Source organism: Grammomys surdaster, unplaced genomic scaffold (genome assembly GCF_004785775.1).
Source record: "Grammomys surdaster isolate TR1022 unplaced genomic scaffold, NIH_TR_1.0 205, whole genome shotgun sequence".
NCBI classification, from domain to species: Eukaryota; Metazoa; Chordata; class Mammalia; order Rodentia; family Muridae; genus Grammomys; species Grammomys surdaster.
The window spans coordinates 813,910-840,765 of NW_021604650.1; the positions used below are offsets into that span (position 1 = coordinate 813,910).

Here is a 26,856-nt window from a genome sequence, read left to right on the forward strand (position 1 = left end):
TGTGTGTGTGTGTGTGTGTGTGTGTGTGTGTGTGTGTGTGTGTGTGAATTGCAGGTCTTTGGGCTTCAGCCCTAACAAGTTCCTGCTGTCCTTGGTTTCTCCCCTTGGAAAAGGGGTGTCACAGGAACTTATATTAAAAGTTACCAAGGGGTTAGAGCAACGGCTCAGTGGTTAAGAACATACACTGCTGTTGGAGTGGACCTCAGTTGAAATAGTGGTTTACAGCTGCCTATAACTGTAGTTGCAGAGGATCCAGTTACCTCTTCTGACTTCAATGGGCTTATCCACACATGTGCATAAACTCAGGCACTCACAATACACATAATTTTTCTTTTTTTAAGTTGTCAAGTAAAGGGTCTGGTGCTAGATTGGTAGGACATCTGCTGAGTGTATGAGAGATCTCAGGTTTAATCTCTAGCACCACAAAAAAAAGAAAAGTGCCAAGGAGTGTGCCCACTTAGCAGCTGAGGCCGAAGGAGGTTTCCAGTTATTGGTGCCCTGGGGTGGGGGTGGGGCACTGAATAGCAGTTTGTTGGGGAGGATGGGGCCAAGAAAAGACATTAGAAGTTAGGCTTCTGAGACCTGTGGATGGTTTCAAAGTATCATTTAGACATAACTGCAGATAGAACTGCCTCTCCCCACCCCCCAAGTATGAGCCCCAGGGTTCCTTGGAGGTTTATGAAGCAGATACTTGAAGAAAATCTATTTGTCCAGCCTCTGCTGTGATAGCTACAGATTAGCAACAGTGGGACTTGAGGAGTTGTAACAGAGATGACATTCCTTCTAGATAACTAGGAATCTGCATCTACCTCTCTAGGTTTGTATGTAGGTGTCAAGGGGGCCTTCAAGGTTGTCCATGTGCAAGGGCTTCTGGGGTCTGAGTTAGCAAATCAGGGAAACTAGCACACAGCTGCTGAATTGACACATTAGAGGTAAAGCCCATACACTTCTTGCCAAGGAACCTCAGACAGTTCCCTGTGTTGAAGTAAGTCACACTTTTTCTTTGTGACTTCTGAAGGCTTCCCTTAGAGTCAGGAGGGGATCTGAGGGAAGAAACTGGGCCCTCCATTCTCCAGTCACCCTGCTGCCCTCCACACTGTCTCCCTGAAGACTCTAAGGTGGCTCTGTCTGACTGTGGCTCAGGTTGTGGAACCAACTTTCCAGTCTGCTCAGATGTTCTCTGAGAGGTGAATCAGGATTCAAAAGCAGGGGTGAAAGATTCCCCTTTGACATTGGAGTATAATTCACATACCATCTATCCATTCAAAGTACAGATGAGTGGCTTTTATTAAATTTTGTGTTGTTTGTTTTCAAAATATTTTCATTATCCCTAAAGAAATCCCATGCTCTTTACCTGTCACCTCAAACTTCCTGCCACCACCTAGGTAACTGTGATTCTGCATCTGCCTCTCTAGATTTGTATGTTCTTGACAGTCAAAGATAGAGTCGGATAAGATGGTCCTTTGTGGCCAGCTTCTCTGTCTCTTCAGGATTCTTTGGTGGAGCAGTGTGCATCGGTGCTTCCTTTTATATGATCAACTTCATTCCACTGTGGTATTAGGCCACATTTATCAGTTGATAGGCATTTGATTAGTTTCCCCTCTAGCATTGAGAATTATGACCATTCTCAATTCCTTGACCATTGATGCACAGGAAAGTCTTCATACCTATTTTCATTAGAACTATGCACTTTGTATGTAACTGCTGCCTCTCAGCTCATTTGCACCACTGAATACAGGAGAGCAGAGTGGGGCAGGCTGCTGCACTACACAGACCAGTTGTTGAATTCATTTGTTGGACAGTGATTCGCTGAGTACTGTGAAGTGTGTGATGTGATGTGTCAGTTAATAAAGAATATTATAGGCTATCTTTGTGTGTTTCCAGTGTCACTGGACACATCAATAAACAAGTGTAAAGAATGAATAGTAGAGGTTGGTACTAAGACCTGGGTGATGAGGACTTTGAAGTGATTAGACCATGTGCTGCTGCAACTGAGAGCCAGCTTTCTTGGAGTGTGAGCAGGGCTGTCGGAGACAAGGTCTCCCAGCTATGATAAGGGCAGAGACTCCACTAGGTTACTAATGGGCGCTAATGGTGGTTGGTGATGCTGATGAGATACAGCTCTAGTCCTGAGCTCTGATGTGTAGAAGATCTTAGCCTTGAACCTTACACTGTGTGCCTTTGCAGTGAAGACTGGCTGTGATGACCTTCCCTGTCCTCTTCCCTGTTAGTCTACTTTGGAGTCTGCCCTTGCACCAGCCTCTTGCAGGTTTTTTCAGAACTGAGGGTAGTGGTAGACAGAACTGGAGGGGCAGCCCATAAAGGTGTGTCTGTTTCCACCCTGCAGCCCACCTTGGGACACCTTGATTCCAAGCCCGGCAGTAAGTCCAACATGCTGCGGGGCCGCAACTCAGCCACCTCTGCTGACGAGCAGCCCCATATTGGCAACTACCGGCTCCTTAAGACCATTGGCAAGGGCAACTTTGCCAAGGTGAAGTTGGCCCGGCACATCCTGACGGGGAAAGAGGTGAGCACTGGGGTTGGGGCCATGGTAGCAGCTCCTATCCTGTTGACACTCCCCAACAGGCAGTGCTGAGACTCTTGTTTATCTACAAAAGTGACATCTGATAGATATGCTAGGAACCAAGCATGAAAAGTAATAGAAAATCCGATGGAGAAAGTAGCATTAAGTCCTGATTTAGTCTGGTCAAGAAAGTGACCTTAAGGCTTTTTGTTTTATGTTCAGGTAGCTGTGAAGATCATTGACAAGACTCAGCTGAACTCCTCCAGCCTGCAGAAAGTAAGTTCCCAGGACCTCCCATCCCTTTCTAAGACTTCCTTTTATCAGTGATCTGCTGGCCCCACAATACTACTTCCTTAAAACTTTTGTCCCTACAAGCCAGGTGGTGGTGGTATGAGAGACGAGTATCTCAGAGTTTGAGGCTAGCCTGGTCTACAGAGGAACTTCTAGGACAGCCAGTGCTACACAAAGAAACCCTATCTTGAAAAACAAACACCCCCAAAAAACTTTTGCCCTTTCCCTATGGTTCTGGTTGAGTTTCCTGTGGCAATTCCAGTAGGCCTCCTGGCCACAAGCATGGGCTCTTTTCAAGTCTTTCAGCCACTTGGCCCTGTCTGGCCTACTTCCTGATCATGTTATCTCCTGGCCTGTGTCCAGGTCTCTGCAGAAACACATGTCTATAGCATTGCTAGAGGTACATACAGACCCAGACACTTAAGTGATCCAGTGGAGTGGCCCTAGACGTTAAGGGATGAGGAAAGCAGAACCAGTCCCTGGGTCTTTGCTGGCTCCATTTCAGAGAGGAGATGTGGAAGACTTGAGTTGTAAGTCTGAGTGTGACGAGGTGCGCAGATTAAAGGCACTCCATGTTACCCCTGATCTCTAGGCTCTTGCTGAATACGCACTTTGTGAGTAAGCAGCTTTCGCTAGATGAAGTTGAACTTTTTCCCTTGTTAACTGAGGTCTTCCTTGGGCTATAGGAGAACCCCAAATAGAGACATAACCCCTGTGCCAAAGAGACATGTGCATGAGAAAAGAAGGGGCAACTTTGAATGCAGAAGGGGAGCTACCTGCAAGTGACTTGACAGAACTGGAAGCACTGTACCCTCATCCTCCTGGGCTGAAGACGTTTAGGAGACCAGAGTTGGTGGGGGGGGGGGGAGAAGAGGGGTTCCTACCCAGGTTAATGAGATTTCCTTTGGCCTTTCTACTGTATCCGACCCCTGCTCACTTTTTCTAAGACCTGATTCTTAGGCCCAAGCGAGTTTTTCCATGAACATATTACAGTGGCTGAATTACAGGGGCATAGCCATGTAAATAGCCACAATGATAGGAGAAAGGATGGGGAGCCAGAGCTCGTTATGGAGGGCGTTGCTTCCAGAATTAGAATGGATAGAGTGACTTCCCTGGCATGCTAACAGCTAGAATCAAGGTGTTCACAAATTTTGTTAGCCCTGAAGGGTTTGTGTTGCAACAGAAGCAGTATGGTCATTACTAGGTCATTAGTAGAGCTTATGAAGGAAGCGGAGGGTGTGTGTCCCTACTGCAGTGGCTCCAACCCTGCAAAGGCGCAGCTAGTGTGGAGTGGGCCTTAGGCCTTGGAGCATTGTGGCTGACTGTTCATTGTTGCTTACTCTGTTCATTTCCATTGACAACCAAGCCATCTCATTCCCTACCTCTTTTTTATTCCCACGTCTTCCTGATTGATTGGAAGGTACCAGTGCCAGACAAATAGAGGGATTTGTTTTGTTTTGTTTTGTTTTTCTTTTTTGAAACAGGGTATTATATGCCCAGGCTACCCTTGAACTCACCCAAGATGCAGAAATATAGCCACTTTAGAAACCTTTTTTTACATGCTTTGTTAACATGACTAGTCTCATTCTGACCAGTCAACTCTGCTTACATTTCTTCTTAGCTGTGTTCCTTACTTAACATTGGAGTTCTTGAAGACGTTGCCTATTCAAGGTTCTAGACAAGCCTAGAAAGCTCTAGGCTCTAGGCTTTCCCATACTAAGTGGATATGTTTGAGAATGCAAAAGTGACTGGCTCTGGATACCATCTTAGGTCTGTCCCCATTGGTCACTCTGAGATGGTGGCCAGCAGCCTTTGCTTGTTTCACCAGCATATTTATTGTTGGGTAAAAGAGGAGCAAGAAAACCCTGGGCTCTGATGAAGAGGGAGATCGGATCCACCAAAGCTCTGGGACACCATTAAAGGGGGGGAAGCCATTTTTACTCCCTTCTATAAACTGCATCCTGAATTAGGGCCCCAGACAAACCATACATCTCCACAAACAAACAAACCAACCATTTCTGTTCCTTGTATAAGTGATGAAGCCTGGGAAGTTACAAAACCCCTCCTTTAGTTCTTTGTTGCCTGCAGGAGAAGTTCATTTCTGTCATCTTTCAGTATGGAAATGTATGGTTTGGAGCCCCTGATTTTGTTTTACAAAGAGAGCGTGAGTGTGTGGAGGTGGTTTTGATTAAAATTGGCATCAGCTATATATAGGTGTGGGTGGTTTCTTCTGTTACTACCTCAGAAACTCAGAAAAGAAAGGCCTATCCCCAGTGCAGGCCCTCTGACATCCTGATGTCAAAAGATGAGACAGTATCCCTTTGGAGCACCTCTCTGGTTACCAGGCCAGTTCAAGGGTTTGGACTCTGAGCTGTCAGAGGAGCTCAGTGCTGAATAGTCAAAGACTCAGGCTCCTGCTCTCTGTCAGAGGCACCTGACTGCTGTCTTGAGACTAGATTTGGATGGGTGTGGAAGAGGGCAAGGTCTAAGCAGTAAGTTAGTGAGTGAGCTAGCTCTGTTCCTTCATTCCGCTCTGCTTTCCTTCCCTCTCTCCATGGGTTTCAGCTTGGTTTCTTTGAGAGGGAGATCTGTTTTAAAAGGGGGGAGGGGTAAAGGGGGGGGGGAGACAGAGACAGAGACACAGACCGACCCCGACCGACCTCACTAGGACTCTGAAGGGACCTAAAGTCTATAGGCAGCCATGAAATGAACCCGTGTGTCTTCTCTTCCAGCTGTTCCGAGAAGTAAGAATAATGAAAGTTTTGAATCATCCCAACATAGGTGAGAAGCATTGCCGTCCCTTTCTTCTTCCCCCTCATCAAGGCTTCACATGCCCACATCCACAAAGTCTTCCCTCTCCATAGCACATTGCCTTGTGGATTCTGTTCTGGGGGTGTTAGACTGCTTCTGAAGGCTTGACTCACAGTTGAGCTGCATCTTGGCACTCTGGGCTGCCCTAAGGAAGGTTCAAGAGGTCCTTAGCAAGTGTGGACAGAGTGTGTAACATGTGCCTCCTGAGTCCCCACACAGCCTGTCTCTTGCAGTTAAGTTATTTGAAGTGATCGAGACTGAGAAGACGCTGTACCTTGTCATGGAGTACGCCAGTGGCGGTAGGTCTGACACCACCACTTGCTCTTGTTTCCTACCCTCTGTCTCTCCCCTCCCTGTCCCTGCCCACTCCCTGCCCCACCCACCCCACTCACTGCACTCCACTGTCTCATCTCTTGCAGGAGAGGTGTTTGATTACCTAGTGGCCCACGGCAGGATGAAAGAAAAAGAAGCTCGAGCCAAATTCCGCCAGGTGGGTGTGTCTCCACTCCATAGGCCCTGCTTGCCCTTTTGGGGTCTGACAAAGAGAGGGGCTGTCTGAGCAGGTGGCTTTAGAAGAGGGTACTTTATCCTCTGCTTGTTTACATGATAACTTCAAAACAGGTCATCAGCAACAGTTCTGCCAGCCCCTGTGTTTTATTTTCAGACCCCAGGCTAACCCTTCTTCCTTCCTTTTAGATTGTGTCTGCTGTGCAGTACTGTCACCAGAAGTTTATTGTTCATAGAGATCTAAAGGTGAGGTGTGTTCATATTTCTTGTCTTCCTGTGGGTCTGGGTGGTCCAAAAATTCCAAACATTGTTTATTTATTTACTTATTTATTTACTTATTTGAGATGACCTGGAAGTGTTTAGGAATGGCTCCCACCGTAGCACTAGGAAGCATAGATGCTTTACCCTTGTCAGCTATCAGTTGTGACAGGAATACTCCAGGCTTTCCTGGTCCTTTTGGCAGCCTGGTGGCTGACCTAGGAAAGAGTGTGACTATGACTCTGATATCACAGCTGTTCTCTAGACACATATGCATGCTGTCTCTGTTAGCAAGGTACTCACACTTGCACTGCCTGTGAGTCAGCTCATTGCTAAAGGACTTGCAGGCATGACCACAGAACATAGGCCCACTCTGAAGCTTATGCAGTTCCTAGGATCCCCAGGCCCACAGAGCCCAGCTTTGTGCCTTCCTCCTGTCCAGCCTGTCTGCCCTGTCTGGAGGTGGAGAAAGCTTGAACCTAGAGATGACTTTGTGGTGGCTCTCCCATTCCTCTCCATCCTGCCTGTGGCAGGTTCTTAGGGTTCTCTACTTGGGGCTCTGATGCTTACCATCTTCCCTCCCAGGCAGAAAACCTGCTCCTGGATGCTGATATGAACATCAAGATTGCAGACTTTGGCTTTAGCAACGAATTCACCTTTGGGAACAAGCTGGATACTTTCTGTGGCAGTCCTCCTTATGCTGCCCCAGAACTCTTCCAGGGCAAAAAGTATGATGGTCCTGAGGTGGATGTCTGGAGCCTGGGAGTCATCCTTTATACACTGGTCAGCGGATCCCTGCCTTTTGATGGACAGAACCTCAAGGTGGAGTGAAATGCAGGCTTCGATCATTTTATTTTTCATCTCCTTTCAGCCTCTGGTCCTATCTCCGCTCTCTTAACTTCACTTGTCCACTTTTTTCTCAAGCCAGAACTTCAGAGAAAGGCCCTCCAAAAAAAATGCAGTTAAACAATCTTCCATGCTAGATATGGTGGCCCATCCTATAATCCCAGCAGTGGGAAGGCCAGGACAGGAAGATTCAGAGTTTCGTGCCAGCCTAGGCTGGAGAATGAGATATCTCAAAAACAAACAAAAAGAGGCTGACAGGGTGGCTTAGTGGGTAAAACTGGATGCCTAGGACCCACACAGCAGAGGGAGACACCCAACCTCCTGCAGGTTGTCCTTTGACCCCACTCACACTGTGGCACGCATACATCCTTTCCACAAAATGAATATGTGTAATTTTTCTTTAGAAAAGGTGTTTCATACATAGGAATTAAAGAGTCTCAATCCTGTCTTTAAAGATAGTATGCATCCACTCCTCCAAAGCACTTTAAGAGGGTCCGAGGTGCATAAGGCTTTGTTGCATCATGATCTGAGTTCTGTTTTCCAATGTCTGTTTAGCTGGATCTTGGTTGTAAGACTTATTCCCTTGATCTGGGGTTAACTTAAGTTTTCTAACCACAGGAGCTACGGGAACGGGTACTGAGGGGGAAATACCGTATTCCGTTCTACATGTCCACGGACTGTGAAAATCTGCTTAAGAAATTTCTCATTCTTAATCCTAGTAAGAGAGGCACTTTAGAGGTAAGCAGCCTAGAATCCAGCTGACAAAAAATCCTGAGGTTCCCATGGAGACCCCCATACTGAGTTTCCTTCACCTCTGCACTTTGCCCTTCCCTCTGTTTCCTAGCAAATTATGAAAGATCGGTGGATGAACGTGGGGCATGAGGACGATGAGCTAAAGCCTTATGTGGAGCCACTCCCTGACTACAAGGACCCCCGGCGGACAGGTGAGGCTGTGCCAGCTGGGAGCTAGAGCCTGCCCACACATGGAGACCAGCCTTAACTGTCCTCCCCTCCCCCAACCACCAGAGTTGATGGTGTCAATGGGTTACACACGGGAAGAGATCCAGGACTCGCTGGTAGGCCAGAGGTACAACGAAGTGATGGCTACCTATCTGCTCCTTGGCTACAAGAGCTCTGAGGTGCGTGTTTCCCGTTCTTATGCTCTGACTTGCCACCTGTGCTGTGGGTGGCACCCGGCCTTTAGCCCCTGGTGAGGACAGAAGCCCATGTCATAAATATATAAACCCTCTGATTAGTTAACACGAGGCCTCAGCCGTGGTGGATAAGGCCCTCAGTGAATGAGCAGGAGTCGTGAGGAAGGTCGGGCTTGGGCTCCGAAGGGTGAGTTGAGCTCATTGTATTGATCAGAAAGGGCTAAGGTAGTCTGGCTGGAGTTCTGTGTTAGGCCCAATACCCTTTGTCTGTTTGTCGGGAACTGTTCATCTCTGGGTTTCTTTGTGTATATCCATCTGATTTTCAGGACGCTTCCCTAGTGTATTGCCTTCTTTTTGGGACTTGTATTTAAATGTATTTCTTGGTGCCACAGGACTGTCTTGGCTATGGGTCTGGTAGCTTTATGATTGTTCTTTTATCAGTTTGGGTTCTAAGTACCTATTTACACTCACAGCCTCCTAACATGGCAATGGGAGGGTCCCTTTTAGTTCCCCTTTTAACCTGTTTTAGAGATATCTCCATGGCACCTGGTATGAGCCCTGGTTTCTCTGTGGGAAGGGATGAGTCTCTTAGACTGAGTGTGTGTTCTTGTTGATATATATGCATCTTTCGGTAGGAAGGCATGAGTTAGTCCTCTCTGAGGAAATAATGGACTTTCTGGAGTAGCGTGTCTTTGGTATATTTGTTTCTATGTCAGAACATGTGTGATCAGGGACATCTGTCTATATTAGTCTGTAAGATGAAGTTTACAAGAATGTGAGCTTATATGTAAGGGCAGGGTGAGACATGCAAGCATGTCCATCTGGAGGTGTCTCCTTAGGTCTCACACTCAACTTTGAAGCCATGTTTTCTGTTCTTGCAGCTGGAAGGTGATACCATCACTTTGAAGCCCCGGCCGTCAGCTGATCTAACTAACAGCAGTGCCCCATCTCCATCCCACAAAGTTCAGCGCAGCGTCTCTGCCAACCCCAAGCAACGACGCTCCAGTGACCAGGGTATGTGCTCTTGGGAATCGCGGGTCAGGGACATCTTTCTCCTGAACCCTTACAGGTTTTTTGGGTGATGGCTACATTTCATTTCAGGGTTAACTCCTTCATAATAGCATGGCCATGGGCAGGTTAATAACTTCCCTCCATTTACATGTGAAATAGGCCTGTGATGCAAGGAAATGCCAAGCACTCAGTGGGTCTGCAGGATACTCCTAGTCTTACCCATTTTACATTGCCCCATAGCCGTCCCTGCCATTCCCACCTCGAATTCCTACTCTAAGAAGACTCAGAGTAACAACTCGGAAAATAAGCGGCCTGAGGAAGAGACAGGTCGGAAAGCCTGCAGCACCGCCAAAGTGCCTGCCAGCCCTCTGCCTGGCCTGGACAGGAAGAAGACCACTCCTGCCCCCTCCACAGTAAGCCATGAGCCTCCCTCCTGTCCACTGATCGTCCTTGCTGAGGCATGGTCCTTGGCTGTACCTCAGCTTACTGTAGAAAGTGGGCTACAGAACAACTTGGGACAAGGGCATCCTAGTAGTTCTGGGGAAGAGTCTGACTGGACAGCACTGGCTCCTGTGAGACAGTACTTGCCCTCCATTTCTCACAGAACAGCGTCCTCTCCACCAGCACAAACCGAAGCAGGAACTCCCCACTTTTGGACAGGGCCAGCCTTGGCCAGGCCTCTATCCAGAATGGTAAAGACAGGTGAGTCTCTGGACTGCCTCCCATGCTCTTGGGGGGGGGGGGTCACACCTCAGCAGTGGGCAGTGACACCTGTCAGTAGCATCATCTTCTGCCTCTCCAGAGCAATGTCCCTGGAGTCCTGTCCAGTCTAGCCATCCACCTTCCCTCCCTGCTCCATGCCATCCCTCCTGTCCTCTGATCCTTGACGTTCGCCAAGCACAGGGTACCAGTGAGCAGCTCGTTAAACTTCCTGGGTCTTGATCACGGCCGAGTCTAGAGGCGCTCATCCGTCTAGATACATGGCTTTCTGTTTGGGGCCCCAGCTCAGGACAGAGCCCAGAGCACCCATCTGAGGGGCTCCCTGCTGAGGGCTTCACTGTGGGGCCTCAGAAGCAGAGTTCCCACCTTGCCTGCCACCTTGCTTGGTATGTTACAATCCTGGCTCCGCCTCTTTTGAGCTTAATGCAAGTTTCTCCTTAGTAACATCCTGTCCTTTGTACAGAGGGAAGAATCCTTATTCTCACATTTCCTTTTTTTTGTTGTTGTTTTTTTGTTTTTGTTTTTTGTTTTGTTTTGTTTTCGAGACGGTTTCTCTGTGTAGCCCTGGCTATCCTGGAACTCACTATGTAGACCAGGCTAGCCTCAAACTCAGAGATCCGCCTGCCTGCCTCCCAAGTGCTGGGATTAAAGGCATGCGCCACCACCGCCCGGCATTCTCATATTTCCTAGGAGGCCAGTGTGGCCCAGACACAGTGGCCTCCTGTCAGCTTTCCTCATTTTGGATTTTCTCTTCCCAGGCTCTGGCCTACCTGGCTGTTTACTCCCCGAGCCCTCTACTTACAATGGCTTTTCCTTAGCTGCTCTCTGGGCCCGACCTGCATCCGCTAAGGCAACAGCTCTCTGACTCTGGCCCTACCCTTGCTTCCTAACCCAGGCTCTTTATCTCACCGTAATCCGGGCCTCTTCGCTGCTTTTGTCTCCTAGCCTAACCATGCCAGGGTCCCGGGCCTCCACGGCTTCTGCTTCTGCCGCAGTCTCTGCGGCCCGGCCCCGCCAGCACCAGAAATCCATGTCTGCCTCCGTACACCCCAACAAGGCCTCTGGGTTGCCCCCCACGGAGAGTAACTGTGAGGTGCCTCGGCCCAGGCAAGTGTGCTGGGGCGGCTGATGCACTTGTCCCCCGGGCCTGTCCCATCCCTGCCTGCAGTATCTTCTCACCTGGGGGGCCCGCCTCATTTTTGTCATCTTGGCTATAAGAAAATAGCTCTGTTCCTACACCCACTAACTAGGACACAGATAGATGATATGATAGTAAGGCCTTCTCCTCAGTCCTCAGCAGGGGTGCAGGAAGCTGTGCCGAAGCTCCAGATGGAAGGCTTTTTGTTCTGAACCTCCTTGGCTTTCCTTAGGGACAGACGTGAGGGTTCTCATTGTACCCCTTGTAGGTCCAGGGCCAACTCTGTCAGCCTGTACTGCTTGCATAAATGGGTCCTCCTGTCTCCCCTCCCTCCCTCCCTGGACCATCTCACTACTGTCCTCAATAATCAGTCCCTTCCATTTGTGTCCTCTGTGATGACTGCTTCCTGCCCTAGCATTCCCCATCCCCATCACAGGGACTCCATGTGCTCAGTACTGGTGGCTCCCTGTTCCTTACGTATGCCTTTGCCCCTACCTCTTTCCCATAGCACAGCCCCTCAGCGTGTCCCTGTCGCCTCCCCCTCCGCCCACAACATCAGCAGCAGTAGTGGAGCCCCAGACCGAACTAATTTCCCACGGGGTGTGTCCAGTCGAAGCACCTTCCATGCTGGGCAGCTCCGACAGGTGCGGGACCAGCAGAATCTCCCCTACGGTGTGACCCCAGCCTCTCCCTCTGGCCATAGCCAGGGCCGGCGGGGGGCCTCTGGCAGCATCTTCAGCAAGTTCACCTCCAAGTTTGTCCGCAGGTGAGAGGGGCTGGGAGCAGACCTTCTGCTTGCATGGTGGTTGGGGTGGGGGATAACAGAGCTGGGATTGGGTCCTCAGCAGGACTGAAAAATAAAGTTGTTGTGAACATCTCAGGCACCTAGACTCATCCTCCTAGGCCTTTCCCCAGCTCTTCTCAGGCACCCCTCATTCGATGGCCCCAAGCAGATGGGCGATGCCGCCTCCTCTCTAGGGGAGTGTGAAGTCAGATGCTAAAATAAAAGCCCCCTCTTCTCTCCTGGGTTCCCATGGAAACTTATATTTGGTGACGCAGCTGCAAAGTCATGAGGCATGAGCCAGGCTGGGTTGACAAGATTTTCCTAGTCTATTCTTGCCCCCTTTGACCTCCTTCCCCTGTTTGCCCTTGCACAGGTAGATAATGTCTGGCTCTAACTATGTTCTTCTGCCCCAGGGCTTCCCAGGGCAAAGCCCACAAATGAACTGGCTGCTGAGGGCTGCAGTGGCCTCCTGTAGCTCCAGGGTTCCAGTGCTTTCCTGGCCTAGACCCAGGTGGGGAATCTCTTCATGAGCTTCTCATACCTGAGCCCTCATCATAGAGATGAGGCTTGGGGTCAGCCATGGGATCTCCTGGGGTACTCTGTCCCTCTTTGTACCCTGCAGTATACACTGCTGAGAGCCAGGTGGGGCCTTTGAGAGCAGACCTCACCCTGCTGTTCATCCCTTTATACATCCAAGCCGTCAGACAAGGGTGAGGCTGCAGGACGAACAGACCTGAAGTCAGGACTCTAGTCTCGCTGAGCGGCTCTTCTAAAACTGGGGAGACCCTAGAACCTGGAAAGCCCACTCCCACCTGCTGTCCACATACCGTCTTGTTGGTTTTTTTTGTTTTCTGTTTGTTTCTTTGATTGGGGTTGGGTTTTTTGTTTGTTGGTTTTTTTTGTTTGTTGGTTTTTTGTTTTATTTCCTTTTTTATTTTGTCTTTTTTGTTTGTTTTTTTTAGAAATCTGTCTTTCAGGTTTGCCAGAAGGTAGGCGTTGAGCCCGCTCTGTGTGTCTGTCTGTCTGTCTGTCTGTCTGTCTGGTGTTCTGCTTCCATCACTAACTCCCCCATTGGCTGATGCTTCCTGTCTTTCTGCTGACCTTGTATATGTGGACCTATGTCTACTATCTTAAAGGGATGATGACTTCTCTGATGGGGCCGCAGCCCTAAGCTGATCTCTCTACCCCTGCCCTCTTCACACTGGCAGAATTGAGAATACATGTTCCCCTGAGAGGACATTTTAGGTCCCTCAGAGCAAATGGCTTTGAAAGTGAGGGGCCTCCCTTGGTCTGTAGGTGCTTGTCCTCAGAAGAGAAGAGACCTCAGGGACTCTCCCTTTAAGATTGTCTCCTTGTACCCACCCAGGTGTGGGTCATACTGGGCTCCCTTTCTGGCCTTTCCCTTGTTGTGTGCATGCGCTACAAGTAAGCTCCATGGGGTTGAGGCGCATCTGGAATGGTATCTCATTTGGGGTGTCCTGGGCTTGCTGAACCTCAGGGCTGTTGTGACCTGTCTCCCATGTCAGGTCTTTGGAGGTACTACAGGGACCTTAGGGTCCCTTGGCTAGTCTTGACTCTTCCAGGCCCCCAAAACCTTTGCCTCATAGATGTAGTATAGCACCCCCTTCTGGTGGATGCTGCAGAACTGACCCAGCTCACCCTGGCATAGCGTCTGGGCGCTCACGCTGCTCTCCTCTGGGCTGTTTCCTCCAGATGTCGCCTGAGCCTGCCAAAGAGCCAAGAGCTGGATATTCTCAGGCAGGGGTCATTCTGCCGCCAGGCCCTGGTGGAACAGCAGGAGGCCCACACCCTGCTCCTGCATCTCCCTTCCTGGGACAGAGCCTGGCTTGTTCAGCCTGGCCATGTCCTCTGCAGGCCTAGGTACGCCAGGTACTAAGCTGCAGACTGAGGGCCAGATTGGGAACTCTGGATTTGCCTGGCAGGTGCATTGGCTCCCCAGCTGAGGGAGAAATGGGCCAGATGTGATCCTGAGATATCCTTGCCTACCTACCCCACCCCAGCTCGCTGCATGGCTGGCAGGGAGCTGCCCCACAGGGGCCTGGAGAGAGCAGCCGGAGCCCTGAGCCCTTCCTGTCCACACCGGGGCTCTACTCACAGTGTGCTCATTGGCATTGTGTCTTGTGTCTTCCTGCTCCTTTTACATGTGCTGCTGCTGCTCTCTCCTTCTTCTCGTCCCTCCTCTCCCCTGCAGCCCCCAGTATTCCAGCTCTGGGCACTCATCTTCCTGGCAGGAGCTGGAGAAGCCGCTCAGCAGGGCCAGACCTCTTTCTCACCTCCCTAGAGCCCTGCCCAGCCCTTGCTTTGTGTGAGCAGTCAGCCTGGCAACCAGCAGTAGGGGAGTCAGTAGCACAGTGGCCTTGCCACTGGGCCACAGGCAGCAGGCCCAGGTGTCTGCCTGACAACACAGTTTTGACACAGTAAGCTCTTAAGAGGCTTTCCATCTTCTGAGACAGACAGTACGGCCTTTACCTCCATCTTCACATTCTCACACCCCAGTCACCGGCACGGAGATCTGTTCCCAGCCTCACTCCAATAGCAGGCTTGAGCATGGATGGGAGCTGGAAGGGGAGCTACTGGTTGGGCCATGTGCTGGGGACATGTGCCTGCACAGCCACACCCTCCTCCCCCAGAGCTGGGCTCCTTCCTCCTGCACAGGTCTCTGGGAATGTGGGGAGGGTCAGCCCCCTGGTGGGATTCCTTGTCAGAAAGGGGCAGTCAGGCTGCCAGTGTGAGGCACTGCAGCCTTGGCCTGCAGGTGACTGGCAAGTGCATTTGGGCTTGGGTCCTGCTCACCCACTGGTGGCATGTCCCCAGACCCAACCTCACCTGGGTCTACAGGGTGGAAGGAGCGAGAGATCCCAGACTAAACTCTCCCTCGCTCTGTTTTTTGAGGAACCTGAATGAACCTGAAAGCAAAGACCGAGTGGAGACGCTCAGGTGAGAGGGCCGGAGCCAGCACTACTGGTCCTGCCCAGGCCACCGGGCTTGCCACAGCCTCCTGCTCCTGTCTTCCTCTTGTCATTGGCTTTCTCTGGCAATTCTGCCCTGCCTCCTCCTTGGGGGCTCCCTTTCCCACATCTACCTGCAGTAGTTCTGGACCCTGCTTGGGCCCTGGTACATTATGGAACCAGAGCCCTGGCAGGTAGGGGGCACTCCAGGTTCCCCCTGCTAGCCTTGCTGCTCAGCCTCTTCCTCCTCCTCATAGAGGACACTGCTCCGTGAGCAGCACTTGTTTCCTGCCTGATCCCCTAAAGAAAAGAACCAGTAACAGCATGGAACTGTCACCCCTCCATCCTGAGAGACAAGAGCCAGAGGCCTCCCATGTCCCAAGTGCCACTTGAGGACAAGGGACTAACTGCTCCCTCTTCGAGCTGCTGCTGCACTCTTTCCTGCTTTTCTCTCTGGCCTCAGGGTCTGGCTGCCAGGGTGGTTCCCCTGTGGGTGGGATGTCTCAGCCCCCATCTCACACCTCCCTCGACCCTCCACAGACCTCACGTGGTGGGCGGTGGAGGCACTGACAAGGAGAAGGAAGACTTCCGGGAGGCCAAGCCTCGTTCCCTGCGCTTCACGTGGAGCATGAAGACCACGAGCTCTATGGAGCCCAATGAGATGATGCGGGAGATCCGCAAGGTGCTGGACGCCAACAGCTGCCAAAGCGAGCTGCACGAGCGGTACATGCTGCTCTGCGTGCATGGCACACCAGGCCACGAGAACTTTGTCCAGTGGGAGATGGAGGTGTGCAAACTGCCCCGGCTGTCTCTCAACGGTGTTCGGTTTAAGCGGATATCGGGCACTTCCATGGCCTTCAAAAACATTGCCTCCAAAATAGCCAATGAGCTGAAGCTTTAACAGGCTGTCAGGAGGGGCAGCAGAGGCCCACCAGTGGACTTGGCTGCTTGGGCCAAACCTGCATCCCCTGGGAGAAACTGCAGGACGAATTGGTGTGTCTCCCCTGCTGGCACTTGTCCCCTTCCAGGCCCTTCTCAGTTTTTTCTTTCATGTTTGTGGGGGATGGGAAATGGTTCTTCCCCCTCCCACATTCACCCCGCCCAGAAGTCCCTCTCTTCCCCTCTCCCCCCTACAGGAGGCAAAAGAAGGGGAGGGGGCTGGGGGGGCAGGGCTCCCCCTCGGTACTGCGGTTGCACAGAGTATTTCGCCTAAACCAAGAAAATTTTTATTACCAAAAAAAAAAAAAAAAAGAAAAAAAATCCCAGCGGCCACCTTTCCTCCCTGCCCCATTGGGACAGTCAAGACTGGATCTGTGGGGTTCCTGGGAGGGTGGCTCAGGGCTGGAACACTCTCAGGCAAGAGTGGTGGAGTCCCCTGGCAGGCCCTCCGCCAGGCCCACTTTGGGCTTCTCCCCTCTCCCCAAGCGACCCACCAGAGGTGGCCTTCCCCTGCCCCCAGGCCCTTGGGCTACAGGCCTTTACACTGGGGCCCAGTGGGGTACTGCACAGCCCTGGAGAGGGTGGGCGGCGGGATTCTGGCTCCCTCCCTCCATACCATATCCTCTGCCTTCCTTCCCCAGAGCTGGGCATTTCTTTCCATGAGCTGCTGTGGGGATGTTTGTTCCCCTTCTCAGAAGTCTGTGCCATCTTCTCCACCTCTCCAGGTGGAAGGCGGGGCTGACCCCAGTACTGGTAGAGGGGAGGGAATGGGCCCATGGGCTCTCAGCCCCCAGGGGGCCGCTTGGGAACAAGGACACAAGCTTCTCCGTTCTGGGCGTCTTTGTCTGAAAGCACAGCCCCTCACCATCCCCCTACTGCTTCCCCTTCCTTGGCATTAATCTGGGCACCGTTCTCATCTCTCAGCCTTGCCTTTTCTTCCTGGCATTGCCGCCCCTCCTCTCAGGAGACTGTCCAGGGCCTCCATGGCTGCCTGGCGGAAGGCTGGATTGGGCGGCAGGGCCAGGAGCCTCTTGTCCTCCACAGGGTGGGGCAAAGTAACTCCTGCTTGCTAACCTCCGAGGCCAGTGTGTGAATGGGTGACTGTAGGCGCTTGGCTGGTGGTGGCCACTGCATCCCTTAATTTATTTCTCTGCTGTTTCAGTCCTTGAGAAATTGGGGGGAGTCCTACAGAGGCTGCCCCTGCTCTCACCTGAGTTGTACATTTTTTTTTTTTTTTTTTTGTGATGGGTTATTTTTTATTATTATTGGGTTGGTTTTTTTTTTTTTTTTTTTTTTTTATTCATGATGACTCCACTCTTGACCCCAATTGTTGTCCTGTCACTTCCTCCCCTGTCCATCACCCTGGCTCCCAGGCCAGGCTCAGCAACATGTTGAGTCTTGGGTTCCAGGAATTAAACCTTGCCAACCTCAACCCTCCGGCCCCGTGCTCCACTGGCTATGGCTCAGACCAAGGGCTCCTCCTCTTCCCTCTTGCCCTATGGAACAGCCCGGGTGCTCCAAGGGGGCCAGGAGGGCATGGCTTGGCTCTCAAGATAAGGGGTGGGGGCCAGGACACCCAGGCAAGGTGGCCCCTCCCTGCCTAGCCCCCTCTTCCCCCACCCTGCACTTAGTTTCTCCTCTGGATCAAACATGTAATAAAGAGAATGTTTGGAATCTGAGCTGCTGCCTCCTGTTCCTTCTCCCCGCTGGGCGGGGACCCATCCCCACCCCCCATCCCCCACTCCTGGGCAAGATGTGGCCTAGCCTGCCTGCCTTCCTGCCTGGCAGATGAGAATTGGTTACTGTCTAGGTCCTGGTGAAGGCCAATGCTGGTGGCCAGTTGCCTCCCACCCACAGCACACATAAAAGACTGATACATTTAAGGTTGCATTTATTTCTTTTTAAAAAATGTTGAAAAATAAACCCATGTCTGTTTAAGTCCCCAACCCTTTTTTCTCCAAGCTTTTGGGGGTGGACAAAGTGGGCCTCTTCACAGCTTCCCAGCATTCTTCCCACCAGGCTTCTGCCATCCCCACCCCAATCCCCTTCCACTGCACCTGACTTATTGCTTAAAGGAAGGAAAGATGAATGAGGCCAGCTAACACACCAACTGTCCTCTTCCCCCATCCCCCAGGCTAAAGTCACTACCCCCACACAAAGGGTAGGCCCAGAGGCCAAGCCCTAGGCAGGCAGGCAGGCAAGGAGGGAGCCATTCCAGTCACAGCCAGGAAGCAAGAGTCCCTGCAGGCCCTGAGATCAAGCCCCTGGCTGGGGGTTTACAAGCTCAGCTGCCAGGAACACATGCAGAACCCACAGGTCCAAGCTGTGCCAACTGGCAGCTCTGGGTATTTGAAAGACCTGGCAAGAGCCCTAGTCCCTTCCGTCCTTAGTGCTGCCAGAGATATCCAGCCAAGAGGTTCAGGAGCCTCTGGGCAGTGGAGGACTCAGCTCAAAGTGAGGGTGAAGGGGGCTCCAAGGGGGCTCCAACCAGGGTAGGTGGAGGCTGAGGACCAGGGCGGGCACTGTGGCGAGAGGCAGCCAGGGCAGGGCGGATGAGAGGTGGTGGGGGCTGGTTGGGGGCCAGCCGGGGCTGCAGGAAGCGGCCCTGCTGCAGGGGAGGTGGCTGGCGGAGCAATGTGGGGGCTGTGGGCAGAGGTGGCCTTAGCAGTGGAGGTGGCTGGGAAAGCGAGGTGGGCGGTGGAGGTGGGGGCGGTGCAGGCGGTACTGATCGGGGTACTGATGTTGAGACAGATGTAATCTGGACCTGAGGGGAGAGAAAAGGGTGAGGAGACTGCTCCTGCGCACACTCAACATCCTTAGACTCACCTCTCCTCCCTGGAGACTAACCCCCTGCCTCACCTCATCATCTTCTTCTAGGGCTGTGGCTGGTACAGGAGCCCCTCGCCTGGCCTCTTCCATGGGGACTGGAGCTGCGGGGGCCCCATCCTGCTCAGCCTCCCATTCCTGCAGCACCTCTTCCAGGTTGAAGCGGCGACGGTAGCTCACAAAGAAGGTCTTCACTTGGGTCAGAGTCTTGTTCCCAATCACCTCTGCAATAGCCCCAAAGTCTTTGCCGTATCTACGAATAGCTGCAAAGGTCAAAAGGAGCAGCAGACTGTAAATGCCCCTCAGAACCATTTGCTTCCCCTCCACCTTCAGCTCCTAGAAAGGGAAAAGGTCTCTAGGGTTCCTGGCACTCGCCATGGCCTGACCCACCTTGTACAGCCAGAAGCTGCTCATCCGTGGTCCAGCGAGAGTTGAACTTGGTATTGGCCTGGAAAGCAAGGAATATAACCATTAAACTAAAAATATGCAAAGGGAGGGACCAGATAGAGAGATGGCCCAGCAGGTAAGAGCACTGTGGTTACCCAAACCAACAGCTTCACAACCATCTAAAACCTAGGGTCTCTAGTGCCCTCTTCTGGCCTCCGTGGGCAGCAAGTATACATGTGGTGCACTTACAGAGATGTAGACAGACACTCACACACATGCAAAGTGTCTCAGCAGAGAAAGGCTTCTGCCACAAAGCCTGGTAAGTTTGATCCCCAGGATCCACAACACAGAACTAACTCCTCCAAGTTATTCTCTGACCCCCACATACATACTATGGCTCCTGTTGGCACCTCACCCAAGCTGACCCCACTGCACCCAAGTTAATAAATGTGAAAGGATGTTTTGGAAAAAAAAAAGTATGCTTCCTAGGCCATTCTCCTCCCCATTCCTGTCTTGTCTCTAGGGAAAAGCCCCTTTTGTACCCAAGTGAACAGAACAGCCTTACCTCAGGGGGGCGGAGAGGGTCAATGCCGCCCTCCAGTGCTTGGCGGAGGCTACTATTGGTCTGCTTCATGCTCTGAACCTACAAAGGTCAAAAAGGAGAGAAGGGCATGCACCTCTGCATCCCATGAAGGCCAACGCCACCCAACTCACCCATTCTACCACCCCCTGCCCACTCACTCCTCCCTCACCACCTTAGTTTTTTGGGGTTTTTTTGTTGTTTTGTTTTTTTGAGGACCCACTGGCCTCAAACTTGCTATAGAACGGAGACTGACCTTGAACTCTTAATTCTGCCTCTGCCTCCCAAGTACTGGGATTATAAGTGCTTGCACAGTGCCCAGCTTTATATTTGAGACCAGATAGGGGCTTGCAGAAGGCAGAGGGACAAGACAGGTGAGCAGGTAAAAGTGCTTCCCACAAAGTCCAAAGACTTGAGTTTGATCCTCAGAACAACTTACATAAAGGTAGACAGAAAGAACCACGTGGGCACCATGGCACACATGCTGATACATGTATCATATATGCATGCATGCATACATACATGTATACATACACATATCTGGCACACCCTTTCTTGCTACCAATTCTGACCTGACTTTGATGCCCAGCACCTACCTAGTAGAAAGAGAAAACCAACTCCCACAAATCATCTGACCTCCACACCATAGCATGCAATAATAAAATGAGAAAATGTATTCCCAGATAGCAATGTATCCACAGATAGCCTCAAGTTCACTATGTAAGCCAGGCAGTGGTGGCGCACGCCTTTAATCCCAGCACTTGGGAGGCAGAGGCAGGCAGATTTCTGAGTTCGAGGCCAGCCTGGTCTACAGAGTGAGTTCCAGGACAACCAGGGCTACGCAGAGAAATCCTGTCTGGGGGGTGGGGTAGGGGAGTTCACTATGTAGCCAAGGCCAAGGATAGCCACCTATGTTTAATGCCTCTAAAGAGCTAAAGAGTAGCTGGCAGTGTTTGTCTAGTATGCACGGTCCCCAGAATACCAGCACTTGGAGAGTAGAAGTAAAAGTCAGGAACTCAAGGTTATCCTCTATTACAGCACAAATTTGAGTCTAGCTAGCCTAGGATATATGAATCCCTGTTCCCACTGCAAGAAAAGGTCAGGGAGCTGGCCACAGGCAAATAATAGTGCTTGCCAAAAAGCCTGAAGACTTGAATTTAATCCCCAGAACTCATGTAAAGGTAGAGAACCACATGAGCTCTGTGGCATGTGTGACCCCCACACCCTCCCCACACACACACAAAGCAGAGAAGGATGTCAAGTTATCCTAAGTCCCTGACAGTGGACAGAGCCAGGCTCGGCTCTGTACCACTACTCTCATACCCAAGCCGCCCCAGCCCAGGAACTGATGACCCCTCTTCATGGCTCCCTTTCCTTGGGCCCCCACCTGGCGCTTAAGAGAGATGAGTTGTGAGTCGAGACCTCGGAGTGTGAGGTTAGCAAGGTCTGGGCTTCCTGATACTGCAGTAAGGCCTTCAGGACTCAGGTACATCCCCTTGGGCGGACGTCTCCGAGTTCGAAGTGGGTGGTGGCGGTACTGAGATACCTGGACCTCCTTCTTCCCAGGACCAGGCCGTGCATTCAGAGGTCTGGATGGCAGAGGCTGGAGGGAAATAATATCAAGTGGAGTCCACGGACAAGCAAGTGTACATGTGGTGCACTTACAGAGATAGACAAACACTCACACACAAGTATACATGTGGTGCACTTACAGAGATGTAGACAGACACTCACACACAAGTATACATGTGGTGCACTTACAGAAATAGACAAACACTCACACACATGAAAAGACATGTGGTGCACTTACAGAGATAGACAAACACTCACACACATGAAAAGTCTCAGCAGAGAAAGGCTTCGGCCACAAAGCCTGGTAAGTTTGATCCCCAGGATCCACAACACAGACAGAACTAACTCCTCCAAGTTATTCTCTGACCCCCACATACATACTATGGCAGAGGTGGGCAGGGCAGAGCAGCTAGGGACCTCACCTCTCGCTTGGGGTCTCCAGGATCCGGTTCTCCCTCACTCACAGCTCCCCGTCCCTCTTCTAGCTCATCACTGCTGACACAGAGCCAAGCAGAAAATGAGGGAAGGCCCAACCCAGGACACTGTCAGCCCCCTGTCCCCTACTAGCGACCCCCAGCCCCACCTGTCTTCTTTGTCCTTGCGGCCACCCAGTCGCCTGGCCTGCCTGTCCATCACACTAGTTCGACTTCGGGTCTTCTTCCAAGAGTAGTAATACTTCACCAGGCTGGGAATCAGCTTGTCAGGTAGCTGGGGAGGCAAGGCCAAAAACAGGAGTCCACCTGAGTCTCTGGCCCCAGGGAAGCTGCTTGTGCCTCAAAGGGCCACAGAGCGCAGGCTTACCATCTGCTGGATCCGCTGGAAGCACTTGCCATGGAATCCAAAGGCCTGTTCAAACAGCACCTTGTCCTCGACCGTCCACTCATCAGGGAAAGGAGTGAAGTTGGCTAGATCAGCCAGGGATTTCTCCACGTCATGTTTATGCCACAGAAGCATACCAAGTGCCTGGCCCAGGACAGACGCAGCTCAGGTTTTGCCACAGCAGTACTGCACCGCCCGCCCGCCTGCCCGCCAGGTGGGTCCCACTCCCATCCCTCAGCACCCCAGCCCACCTGCTCAATGTTGTAGCCATGCTTCTCCTTGGCCATTGCAATGTACTTGTCAACTGCAGGGGGAAAGAGGAGGGTCACAGGGAAGCCCCACAGTAAAGACCACTCGTCAGCCTGCAGCCCGCTTCTCTATACTGCCCAGGTTGGTCTCTAGCTCCTAGGCTATGGCAATGAAACCAGACTTCCATGTAAGTGGGACTAACAGCACACTTCTAAGGAAGAGTTGGCCTTAGGAGGACAGGAGTTAAAACCTTGCCACCGAGACTGAGCCTGACCCTGACCTGGGCCCACCCCACTCACGTTTGGCATCTGATACACAGTGGTTGGGTGACCACACCAGCATCCCCTTCAGCTCCTTGTTGCTATAGCGTGCAGGGCTCTCTGAAAGGAAGAGCAGAATTAGCCTGGTAGCACTCACAGAAACAGGAGACCACTGAGCAACACAATCAAGCTGGGAGGTGAGGCCCAGAAGGGAAGGAGGAGCTGAGACCCAGACAGGAAGGCAGAGCAGGAAAAGTAACAGTGCCACGGGGCCACCCACCCCGCCCACCGCCTGTCCCTCAAGCAAGAGCCAGCCAAGAGTTCCCAGGTGGGGCTGCAGGCCAAGCCATCAGCCTCCACCCCTCCCTCCTTCCCTCTCTCCCTCCTTCTCTCCTTCCCTCCCTCCCTCCCTCCCTCCCTCCCTCCCTCCATGTCTGTCCTGCCACTCACCAGGCTTGCACTCCGGAATTACTGCTTGGTAATTGGTTCCAACTCGGATCATGCTGTCTGTGGAGCCAGGGGAGGCAGTCAAGACTCCAGGGAAGTCGGGGGAGGATATAGTGAGGAGAGGTAGCTGATCTGGAGTTCTCCTTCCTGACCACTCAGGGACCCTACCATCCAGGAGACTCACTTTTCCTTGATAGTCCCAGCTACCCTCCGAGGCAGAGGGGACTAGGAGAAACAGACCCTGCCTAGTCATGGCTATGGGGGGAAGGGGAGGTTAAGAGGACACTTTTAAAGCCCAGGCCAGAGCAAAGTGCTTTGTTCTGGCTGGGGGTGGGAGCTTGGAGGGCTGCCCCTAGATCTGGACCACAGCCTTGCAGGGAGCTCGGGGCTCCTCCCCACATGAGCTTCACAGCTCCGCATGGAGGTGTCTTTCCAGCCCCTGGTCCAATCAGACCTCAGTCCCCTGCAAGGTTGCAAGGTATGATGACCCAATCCATCCAAGTGAGGCATCCTAAGCTCCCTCAGCGACTGAGGGCAGAGGGGAGGTGGGTGGTCAAGGGCCCAGGCTGTAGATTTCCCGTGTCGGCAACACTAGGCACGAGAAGGCTGAAGCTGCAATCCAGGAGCGGCAGGAACCATCTGTGGTTCGCAACTCTCCCCCTCCCCACCTTCCGTGTCCCCTCCCCAGACCAGCGCGCCTTTAACTCTAGGCCACCCGGCTCACCATGAGAGTGCTCCTCCTCGCTGCTGTCATCCTCCGAGTGCGGCTGTCCGCCGTTGGGTGCCGTCTTGGCCCGACTTCGGGACAAGATCCCGGAGCCCGGACTGGGCTTCTCCATTACTGAGGGCATTACCCTACCCGGCTGCCCCGGGGGGCACGGGATCCTTTGGAGAGCGCAGGAGCTTGCCGCGCTTGCCTTGAGTGCTGCGCCCGGCCCGGCCTGGAGGGGTCGCCACTGAGGCTACGAGAGGCAGGAGGTCAGCGTGGCTAGGGTCCGGGAGGTCGGGGCCCCGGAGGGCAGCCCTAACGCTCACTGCGACCCCCAAAGGCGAGGACGGCAGAAAAGTTTGTGAAGAAGTGGGGGGTACGGGGAGGACGGCGCAGCCGGGGGCACGCTCGCTCCGTGCGCCCCTCGGGGTTGGTTCTCCCCCCCGGGGAGAGTCGGGGCGCGCTGCCCTCGGGGAGCCCGGGAGCCGCGTCGCTCGCCGGCCCACGCTGTTTGGCCGGCAAGGGATGCCGCGCAGTGGCAGCCGCAGCTGACTCTGCGCCCCTCGGCTGTGCAGAGGATGCCCGGGTCCCCAACGGAGGCAACCCTGCCCGACCCGACCCCACGGCAACCACGCCAGCCGGCTGGAGCTCCGGCGGCAGGACGGCGCGCACGGCGTGCGGCGCTGGAGCAGAGTTGCCGGGAGGCGGGAGGAGCGCAGCCGCGGGCGCCGCCTCGCACCCTCCCCGGCGCGCTCGCTCGCTCGCTCGCCCCGCCGCGCTCGCGCTACCGCCGCTCGCTCGCCCGCTCTCCGCCGCCGCTCGCTCCTCGCGCACACAATGAAGCTGCTGGCAGGGAAGTAGTGCCGGCTGCGGCCTCAGCACCCCTCCCCCAGCCGATGCCTCCGCCAGCTGAACATCTGGCCCTGGGGTGGGAGGGAGGGCCCGGGGGGCGGGGCCTGGGGCCGGGGCTAGACCTCCAGGGGGTGGGGTCAGGACCGGAATGGGGCGCACGTACCCCCCCAGGGAGCACCCCGATGTCTCTGAGTTCTCAGACTTGGCCCTGTGGGTAGACCCCAGTGCCCCCCAGGAGAAGCCCGGGGTCAGCCCCACCCACAAGCACACCGGTTCCACACACTAGTGGGCTCTGGTTACTGTGGCCTGCCCCGGGGGCCCAGAGGCCGCCTGTCCTACCGCCCGGGTGGAGCCCAGCTTTTCCTTCCATTTCCCTTCCTGCCACGGAACTCCCTGCCCCCCCTTCTGCAGGAGGACCCCCCCCCTTCATGCGCCCTTGGGGGCCAAAGCGGATGGGAGGCCGGACAGGCACAAGATGAATTTCTCCAAGACCTACTGGGCTAGAACCTGACTTCTGCTGGGTCTGTGGGTCCCCAGGGGTCACCCTAGTGTCTTTCAAAAGCTGCACTCTGCACCCCAAAACAGTAGTATCAAAGACTGAGGAATGGGCATGAAAGCTATAGGGCAAGTTCTGGGTTGAAAGGGGCGAGTTCCCCACTGGGTTCACTGTCACCCCAGCTGGAAGCAGCATCCCCCCTCCCCCCCGGACAGGCACAGGCAGAGTGACAGACATGGAAGCGGGTTGGGAGGCACAGACGGAGTTGGGGGAGGGGGTGGGCAGAGACTTTCAAAGCCAGACCCAGCCACCCTGCCAGGCACACAAAGAGCCAGCGCACTCACCGGCAGCAGCTCGAAGCCTGTGAGCTGCGCCTGTGCCCGTCCCCGCCGCCTGGGGCACGTGCAGCAGCTCACACAGGCCGAAGCCCCCGCCCGCCGTCCCTCCCACGGGGAGCCCGGACTCCTGGACACGCCTCTACTCGGGCACACCCGCTATGCCCAGATCGAGCCGAGCCTGCACTCGCACCCTCCTCTCCCTTCCTTGGCCACTCTGTAATCAGATTCCTAAATTTAGAAGCAGCCCTGGCCCCAACCGGGGATCCCTGCCCCCACCCACTGGCTGTGGCCGACCGGCCCGGGTCCTGTGGTCAGGCCACGACCTGGCTGGGGCATCCTGTTCCTGGGGGCTCCTTGCCTGCGGCCGGCAGAGTCAGACACGACCCCACCCGACTTCAGCACTGTCCGGGCACATAGGGCCACCCAGTCAGCGGCCACGTTGCCTGCCCGCCACACCTTGGGCCAGGGTTATGGGGCCTTTTTCCTCCTCTTAAAACATGAGCTAGGCACCAAGCCCCAGGGTGGGGAGATCTGGGACAAAGAAGAAATGAACCAGAGGCAATCTGAGCTGAAGGGGTTTGTTCCATGAGGCAAAGCGACTTCCAGTAGCCCCTAGAAATGAGTGGCAGGGAGCCAGACCTGTCCCCAACACCTGTACCTTGTAGTGAGGTGCTCCTATTTCTATCCCTTTGCCTAGCTAGCAACCATTGTGCACACCACACTCTTCCATGATGGCGCCTTTCTTGCTTCTGGTACCCATTAGTCAAGGCTTCCATTGGGTCCCCCATCCTCCACTTGCTTCCTTCCATACACCTAGGATTCTGAGCTACAACTCGTATCCACCCCAGGCCTCAAGCATCAAGCTTCGTTCTTGTTTCCTTCCTCCAGGGCTACCCCAGGTGCCCTAGCACAAGGCCTAGCAGGATCCCAAGCCACGGGCTTCCCCTGGGTCTCACAGACATGTCTCCCACACACTGGGACCCAATGCCGGTCTCACTTATCCCAGGAGCCAGCCCCTACCCCCAACTACACACACCAAAGGAAGATCCTACTCCAGGGTGGGGGCAGGGAGGTTTTATTATTTAGTTTTGAGGTAAGAGGGCTGTCTGAAAGCCCTGATATAGTGAGCCTTCCAGCCGAGGAGGTGAGACACAACACAGGAGGGGCATCAGAGTTTAGGGACAACTGTGGGGGCCACAGGGTGCAGAGAAGTGGCTGGTTTCAAGTGATGTGTTTCATCCTCAAACTGCAAGGGCGCAAGAGAGAGGCAAGGTCCCACACCTCCCACCTGCTACAGCCGCCCCTTCCCCAGCTGGCCCCCTCTTTTGTGAGAAGGCACACAAAGGACAAGGGGCCCCGGCCGGTCTGG

The 26,856-nt window shown here is 53.5% G+C and overlaps 2 protein-coding genes across 7 annotated transcripts in view; one reads left to right on the plus strand and one right to left on the minus strand.

Moving 5' to 3' along the window:
* Window positions 1-17,631, plus strand: part of Mark2 (microtubule affinity regulating kinase 2) — a 65,093-nt gene extending 47,462 nt beyond the window's left edge. The window contains exons 2-20 of one of the 6 annotated variants that reach the window (XM_028771273.1): window positions 2,348-2,527; window positions 2,747-2,800; window positions 5,548-5,596; window positions 5,860-5,925; window positions 6,046-6,116; window positions 6,323-6,379; window positions 6,977-7,213; window positions 7,856-7,975; window positions 8,082-8,181; window positions 8,264-8,376; window positions 9,273-9,405; window positions 9,643-9,815; window positions 10,007-10,104; window positions 11,068-11,229; window positions 11,769-12,026; window positions 13,007-13,033; window positions 13,758-13,925; window positions 14,958-15,002; window positions 15,554-16,284. In XM_028771273.1, coding sequence (XP_028627106.1) covers window positions 2,348-2,527; window positions 2,747-2,800; window positions 5,548-5,596; window positions 5,860-5,925; window positions 6,046-6,116; window positions 6,323-6,379; window positions 6,977-7,213; window positions 7,856-7,975; window positions 8,082-8,181; window positions 8,264-8,376; window positions 9,273-9,405; window positions 9,643-9,815; window positions 10,007-10,104; window positions 11,068-11,229; window positions 11,769-12,026; window positions 13,007-13,033; window positions 13,758-13,925; window positions 14,958-15,002; window positions 15,554-15,914 — 2,472 coding nt within the window. In that variant the 3' untranslated portion in view covers window positions 15,915-16,284. Of the gene's footprint in view, window positions 1-2,347; window positions 2,528-2,746; window positions 2,801-5,547; window positions 5,597-5,859; window positions 5,926-6,045; window positions 6,117-6,322; window positions 6,380-6,976; window positions 7,214-7,855; window positions 7,976-8,081; window positions 8,182-8,263; window positions 8,377-9,272; window positions 9,406-9,642; window positions 9,816-10,006; window positions 10,105-11,067; window positions 11,230-11,768; window positions 12,027-13,006; window positions 13,034-13,757; window positions 13,926-14,957; window positions 15,003-15,553 lie in introns of all 6 variants that reach the window. The other 5 variants (XM_028771275.1, XM_028771274.1, XM_028771276.1 and 2 more) reach the window with 5 other exon arrangements.
* A 195-nt stretch (window positions 17,632-17,826) lies between these two features.
* Rcor2 (REST corepressor 2) lies at window positions 17,827-25,518 on the minus strand. The gene is made up of 13 exons (XM_028771279.1): window positions 25,494-25,518; window positions 23,817-24,054; window positions 23,096-23,152; window positions 22,685-22,765; window positions 22,388-22,440; window positions 22,119-22,280; window positions 21,901-22,025; window positions 21,740-21,809; window positions 21,133-21,348; window positions 19,731-19,808; window positions 19,169-19,226; window positions 18,812-19,041; window positions 17,827-18,716 (listed from the first exon to the last, which is right to left on the minus strand). The coding sequence occupies exons 2-13, from the start codon at window positions 23,941-23,943 to the stop codon at window positions 18,402-18,404; spliced, it is 1,572 nt and encodes a 523-aa protein (XP_028627112.1). The 5' UTR covers window positions 23,944-24,054; window positions 25,494-25,518; the 3' UTR covers window positions 17,827-18,401.
* Window positions 25,519-26,856: the final 1,338 nt, after the last annotated feature.